This window comes from Vollenhovia emeryi, unplaced genomic scaffold (assembly GCF_000949405.1).
Source record: "Vollenhovia emeryi isolate VEMERY1.0 unplaced genomic scaffold, V.emery_V1.0 DF939155.1, whole genome shotgun sequence".
NCBI classification, from domain to species: domain Eukaryota; kingdom Metazoa; phylum Arthropoda; class Insecta; order Hymenoptera; family Formicidae; genus Vollenhovia; species Vollenhovia emeryi.
Window position 1 is genome coordinate 144,873 of NW_011967211.1, and position 7,729 is coordinate 152,601.

At 41.8% G+C, this 7,729-nt stretch overlaps 1 protein-coding gene across 1 annotated transcript; it reads right to left on the reverse strand.

Annotated features, from left to right (window-relative positions):
• Window positions 1-1,326: 1,326 nt before the first annotated feature.
• Window positions 1,327-2,928, reverse strand: LOC105565052 (peritrophin-1). Its single transcript, XM_012017894.1, has 2 exons — window positions 2,810-2,928; window positions 1,327-2,256 (listed from the first exon to the last, which is right to left on the reverse strand). The coding sequence occupies exons 1-2, from the start codon at window positions 2,814-2,816 to the stop codon at window positions 1,538-1,540; spliced, it is 726 nt and encodes a 241-aa protein (XP_011873284.1). The 5' UTR covers window positions 2,817-2,928; the 3' UTR covers window positions 1,327-1,537.
• Window positions 2,929-7,729: the final 4,801 nt, after the last annotated feature.

Consider the following 7,729-nt stretch of genomic DNA (forward strand, 5'->3'; position numbering starts at 1 on the left):
GGGGGGGGGGATTTACCCGCTGTCGCGCACCCTTTCCTTCTTCTTCTTCTTCTTTCCCCGGTGACCGAACTTAAGCAGTCGCGCTCCAATCGTCCCGCACCATTTACGAGCTCCTCGAAGAAGTTTGGCCGCGAGTTGTTAAACACCCGACTCGACTTTCGGGCGTACCGCTTCGCACGTGTTTCTCTTCCATAAATAAGTAACGGCTTCGGAAGAAATTAATCGCGCGATACGAATGTTATATCAAAGACGCTACATATATCTCCTACAAGTGAGGAAAAAAAGATTACTGCAGATGCTTCGACGGCCGAGAAAATAATTTATAGATTTTTACTTCAATCATTGCAAGTTCCCCCGCTGCTAACTATAGGATTAGTCCTTTTCATCTGTGACGTGTCTGCAATGGATATTTCTGACAATGGATATTATGACGATTAACAAGGACACCACGTGAAAATTGTAGAATATAATTTCTCGATATTCTGTGGAGATATTTTTGGGAGATATATCTAGATTCTTTTCATCAATAATTTGCGATCTCGTCCAATCGGTTGTAGGGACATCGGACAGCTCATGTATCACGTCGGGACAAGAAAAATCGTTGAAGGTCGACGGTGTTCCGTGGGCGAGGAGGGAAGTAAATCGCTGGCAAGGTGGCAAGGAACGGGGTGCGTCGGAACTGGCGGCATTGTGGTCGGAGATAGAGATGGCTATCGGGTCGCGCCGCGCGGTAATTGCCAGGAACTACGGGGGGAAATTAAAGCTGCCCCGGTCTTCCGGCGGCCCATTGTCGGGACTCGCGACACTGTTCCCGGTACCGTTCTATTTATCAGGAACGACCGCCGAATGGAGGGTTTCGGCTGATAGGCTCCGTGTCACTGTGTCACCGGAAATGTCGCCGGTATTTCTCTGCTTTTTGTGAGTCTCGTTGATTTTGTCTTTCACGATTTTACGCAAATTCTTACGCACGCATTGCGAAACTCCGTCCATGTGTCTGCCTTGGCAGACGGGATAAGATTCCAAGTATGCGACTAGAAATTGGAGGAAGGAATTTGGATTTATTTTTTTTTACAATTTGCGCTGATAACGTGACGCTCTGTATCTGTATCTGCTGGCATTATGATTATATGCGAGCGATAATTCGCATCCTTCGACTTATTTTTCTATAGATTATCAAGTAAGATTATTTTTATCATAAGTTTTTTATCTGTGTATTGAAAGTGGCGGAAGAGCGAAGTGTGTGCGCGTATGTATGTGTGTGGAAGGGGGGGAGGGGGGTTATTGTGTGACGAGGATGACATTGACAGAGAAATTGCAAGGAGACGATCATACATATTGTCAGATTTATTAAAATATCTTAGGGAACTAATCTAGTACAAATATAATATAACAATAATAGTTTTAATGAAGCAATTTTTTCTTGGTACCAGTCACTACTTTTAACTTAGTATCTTCCGAAATCGATGGTCACCTATGCACAAATATATGTTTTTGAGAACAAGTTTCGAAAAATTCGCCAGGTATTTTTGATACTTTTTTATTGCAAGCAACCAGCTTCGTTCGGTGGTACGCAGACTTTTCTTGTGGGGCTAAAATGTAGACCACCTTGGCAGTCTGTACTGGTCCAACCCAAACCACTAGTACACGTATAGTACTTGCCGCAGTCACATTCGTGAGATCTTAAATCGCCGTTGTTTCCTGGAGGATTAGTGCAAATTGGAGGAGTTGAAGTAGGAATGGTTGGACCCCAACCGCAGTTTCCACCCTCTCTGTTCCCAACGCACTCCTGACATGTGCGACTGAAACACGTACCGCTTGGACAGGTACGCAACGATGGTACACCATTTATGCACTCATAGTATTGACCGCAGTTGTTGTTTGGGTAACTTATTCTAGACGTCGGCGGATATGTCCCGTCTCGGTTTCTTCGGGGGCAACTCTCGCAACCGGCCTGCCATGGCCAATCGCAGACCTGCAGTTGTCTATTGTAGTGCAGTCTCGTCACTGGATCTCCCTCGGTCATCAGGGGACATTTTTGCACTACTCCTTTGCCAGTGTCGCATTTGTAAAACAATGTGCAATCGGTTTCATGCGGGAGGTTGGTCGTAGTGTTGTCTGGACATCGTTCTGGGTATGGGCATACTGTGGTAACTACCGTGCAATAATCGTCCCTCAATTGAGATACCGCAAGTTGACCAACTTTTGCGGCGCTCACGGTCCACGATGCCAGAAAGGCGATGGCAATTACGTATATTCCTATGCAGCGAAAATCACACCATTAGAATGTTAACTAATAAGAATTCTTCAATGTCGCCAGCGGTAATTAACAACGGCAGTGTTTTCTTGACCATACCGGGCATTTTTAATAATACAGAAAATTTATTGCGAAAAATATTACTTCAGTCAGGGTTTGAACCTGGACCTCCCTACACTCTAGGCGGGCGTCTCACCAATTCGACTATCAAGGCATATTTTTATTGTCTTTTATTATATGCCTCGGTGGTCGAATTGGTGGGACGCCCGCCTAGAGTGTAGGGAGGTCCAGGTTCAAACCCTGGTTGAGGTAATGTTTTTCGCAACAAATTTTCTGTATTATTAAAAATGCCAGGTATGGTCAAGAAAACACTGACGTTATTAAAATGTTAGTTGCGATACGATCGACTCGTGATCGAATAGACATTTATGGCACAACCGCATAGGTGTCAATTATTTATATAAATTGGAATTGTAAAAAATTTCCAGCATACAGCGTGTAAATATCGTTTTATTTTAATCGATGGCTTTATTATAGAAATTTTGTAACACTCACCCTTCATCGCCTATCCTCGATTCAAACAGAACTGAAGAAGCGTATCGTCCGTCCTGTCAACACCGCTCGGATTCGTTTAAATAGGTGACCGGCCGAAATCAGGCGGACCGGCTTTTATAAATGTGCATCGTCTTATCGTGAAATACAAGGCCAGATATCTATCGAAGATATCTATCAAAGATTTCCCTCGTTGAAAAAGGAGATTATTAGTCACATTATTTCGCAGAATTCTTACATCAAGATACGCTTGTTTTAGGCCACAAATGAGGAATATCCTTTATACAATTACAGTGTCGATTATACATCGATAACTTAGAATATACGACATAAAGAAATTGGGATTGAAAACTAAATTCTGTATCATACTGTCCTTATCATTTAATTTGATTTCAATCAAGCATGACTTATATTTATTATTGATAAAAGATATGTAATAAGTTAATAAGGCATCACCTTGAGCATGAATTTCGGTTAGATAGCAGTCGGAACTCGTAAAACGTTTTATCATTAATGCTTTCTAAGTTAATACTAGAGCTGCTGATTGTTGGACACTGGAAGGTCGCTCAAAAATCGAAATTGTTTAATTGTGTTCAATAATATTGATATGAATGACAATAGTATTGAAACACTATCGTCTGTTCTACAGAAATTGTATATTTAAAGAAGACAATGCAAAGATAAGTCGACTGTCCAATTAAAAATGTGCATTTGAGTGCGAGTTCGGAAATTGAATAGAAATGTTTTATTCGTAGTTATAATGCTGTTAAATAAGAAAACAGTAGGTTTCTTTTATGACATTACGTTTTGAGCTAATTAGATTACATTGCCATTTGCGCGTACAGAAATTTTCGCATTTGATATAACTTTGGATTATCGAAGACATTAACGTTTTGGGTAAAAATATTTGATTCTTTGGTGATGATGTTTTTAAGGTACGCACAACTGGTGTTGCATTTGATATAAAAATAAATAAATAAACTCATTTAAGGAGTGATGCAATACCAGTTGGACGTTTTAATGTGGGACCGAAGTACATATAACAATTAAAATAATTAGTCATTGCTTTCATTTGTTCTGCACGTAATGATTATTTTTCATATCAAAGTTGTGCATTATGCCATTAAATTACATATATGCAATCTTGAAATTAATGTTAATAAGACGGATAAGTTTACAACACTTGAAGTTAATTCCTTCTGATCGGAGAAGGAAAAATGTCTAACTACAAAAATCCCCCCCCTCTCTCTCATTTTGTCACTCACTCATGGGGGGGGGAGGGGTGTGGAATATACAAGTGATTTTATCACAATACTCTAAAAAGTTTTATATGGTCTCAGTCAGGAAATAATGAGTAAGAGCTTCTTTTTTTCTTTCACTTACTTATCATTGAAATTGACGCTGACGTACATACCTTTTATATCACGTGATCTGTTCGCCTTGGTGTAAGGTCCAGCTCTCGTCTGATAAAACTTACATTGATTGAGTATGACGGTGTGACGGTCGCGTATATTCCTAACCATTATAATAATCAACGAAACTTTGAAAGAGCATTAATTTCTTATCTAGATTCTTTTCAGATACTGACATATCTCCTGCCGCGACGAAATGCATGTGACGAAATATAAGACGTATGTGTAAGTATAAGTATAAGACGTCATGTGTAAAAAATGTGCCCTTGCAATTTATCAGATTAATTGCGAGCAAAGACCGACCGAAATTGTTCTTGTACCGTTAACATGACAAATGCATTCTCAGATAATTATATCTTAAAATCTGCACCTTAGGAATTAAAGTCTACCTTTTGTCCTACATATCAGTTGCGTATTTCCATTATCTTAGTCCATATCGAATAGTCGTTTAGTTAAAAAATTAGACTTATCTAATTTTTTCCGGACAAAACTCATGCAATTTATTGCAAGAGAAATATCGTAATTGTGGTAAATTTTTATCTCTTTCGCTGTCACTAATTCTCGCACACGCTATAGCGCTTCGCCACGTTTTGTTGCTGCCATGTACATATGTTGCTTCGCCCTGTGGCGTAACTAACAAATGACGAGAGTGTCCGAGCTATCCGCGTGTAGGCAGGATCGCCCAGAGGTAGGCGGATATGTACGGGTGAAGTACATTAATCAAACGGCATGATACGCGTCCTTAACCCTTCCTTGCCCTTCCGTCCCTTTCGTCATTCTGTTGCAAGTTTACGCTATAGTCGAATTCATGGCTAGGGTCATCTATCCATCTTTCGCTATTCCTTCGCTTTCGACAACGTATAAATTTTGCATTTCTGTTAATGTCCATCTTAAAGCGATAGTACAATTTAGTCTTTTCTCTGTTAATTAATCAGAGACTTAAATTGAAAGAAAGCAAACGATCCTGTTGTACTAAATGGAAAAAAAAGGCCCGGATGCTACAAGGAGATGAAACGTCCAACTAATATTAACAGCTAAACTAAATAATTTGTTTGAAGTTCTGCGATGCTATCAGGAATTGAATTTCTCGGCACGTCGCACCGTGCTGAAAAATAAAGCGATCGATTCGCGGCGGTTTGCCGGTACGGCAGATAACGCGCATGCCGCGCGGCATCAGCATCGAGGATGCAGGAGGTATGTGCGTATACCTCGTCTCAATTCATTATTCCACCTTCATGAATATATCGCGCTATCGTCTTCCGCGCTCGCGCGTAGCTCCGTTTTCAATTTTCTCGTCGTGAACCATCCTACGGGCGTGACGATACATACGCGCGCGTTCGTAGAGGCTCGTACACGCACGTGTATGCGCGCACATACGCGAAGCACACCTAGAGGAGCTGCAGGTACCAAGGCACATATGAGTTCGCGCGCGCAGCTCGCGAATGCGTTATGCAGCCGGTCCACGTCGACGGAGAGCGCGGCCGGAGGGAAACGGGTCGCGCGCGTATGCGTTTCTACGTACGTAGAGGCACGTATATACACGTGCACATGTATATACATCCAGATGGTACATACAGACGCAAACGCGAACGCGAAAGGCACATATGTACCAGGCCGCCTGGCTACATACGGGATCGTACATAGCGGAGAGCACAGGCAGGCTGGTTGCGGATAATTCAGGCAATCAGCGTAATGTTGCGGCGGTGAGGACCCTCCAGCCCTCACTACGTATATAATACGGTACCTATACCCGCCCCGGACCAACCGGCGGCGGGCTTCCAGATACGTAACTGCGGACGCCTGAGCCGCGGCCCCGCCGGCCGGCTATCCTGCCGTCTGTATGCCCGACTACGCGAGAGTTAGGTAATAGGAGGCACGCGTGCCCACGGAGCTTGTACCGGGTGATCTGGTGCACGACGTCGAGAGGCACCGCGGCTCGACTCCCGGAACTTGCGTTCCATCCCGATAACACCGAAATGACTCTCTCCAATCGCCCCGATTATGCGCGAAAGCCGCGGGTTTCGTTTCGGATTTCGAAATTATCCCGATAAGTCGCGAAACGCCGTAGATTGCGCTATCGCGCGGCGATAAAGTGCTGAAATACTCGCGACGTGCGATTATTGAATTGTTCGTTGATCAGATGAGAAAACTGCAGGCGTACCAACGTACGTGCGTGAGTCTGTATATGTATATCTGCAGATCTACACGAATGCAACACCTATGTAGTTGGCGCGACGACACATATCGTGACGAGGAGGTTGTTTCGATTCGCCTAGATGGTGGACCAAGGGTAGGCCTCGAGTGACAATGCATCGAGTACTCTCGAAATGTCCCGGTGTAGGATGCACACACACACACACATCCTGCCTCTCGCGTGCGCGCGCGTTTTCCTCTCCGTTCTACGCCCGCCAATGTCGATCGCGATGCGGCTCGCGTCTCGCTCTTCCGTCCATGTCTTACCTCTCTTGCTATCCCGATCGTCACTGATTGATAATAATTTGCCACTTCGATTCCAGATATTTAATATTGTTATATGCCAACTATCGATTATACCATTGTTATTTTTTTTATGTGTCCAGTACAGAAATGAAATATGGATTAAGACGATTCACGCGATGGGACAGTGTAAAGTAGAAATGTAGGGAGGTCCGGGTTCAAACCCTGGCTGAGGTAATACTTTTCGCAATAAATTTTCGGTATTATTAAAAATGCCAGGTGTGGTCAAGAAAACACTGACGTTGACAATTATCGCTGGCGACATTGAAGAATTCTTATTAATTAAAGTAGAAATGTTCAAGAGATTCAAACTCGGATAGTTCATATGGAATCGATGTGATCAAATTATTCGGTCAATCTTCAATAAACCGAATATTTAGATAATAATTCAGATATGAAGTAAAGCTTAAAGAAAAATAATATTTATTGCAAAGAGAAGTAAGTTTATATTCTCAAGTCTGATAAGATTAGTTTAATACTACACTAAAAAAAATTTCTGGTTGAATATGGACGAATCAGATAATTCCTTTAGGATTTACCAGAATTCGTTTAGGATTTACCAGAATTTCTGTAGGATTACAGGAATTCTGGTAAATCCTAAAGGAATTATCTGATTCGTCCATATTCAACCAGAAATTTTTTTCAGTGTACCAATTTGCTATCTTGATTCTACTATTCAAATGATAGATTCAAATGGTAGATAATTCCGCAGAATATTTAAATGGCGGATAGTTTAAGTGGAGGTTTTAAAACGTCATTTTTGTATTGATATTTTTTATCGACTCGAATATGAAGTTACTTGAAGGGAAATAATTTTTGGTTTTCTTCTTACAGTATCTCGAACTTTTTATTACTTTTTATTATTCTAACTGAGTTCGGTCTGTTTAGCTGTACCTGTTTTATAGCCTCGAAAGATTCGAATACTTTACGGTTCAAGCGAGAAGACTGAATTGCTCGAGTTTCAAAATTTAGAATAACAGTTAAATGAGCATTACTTCAGCATGACTCAGAGATA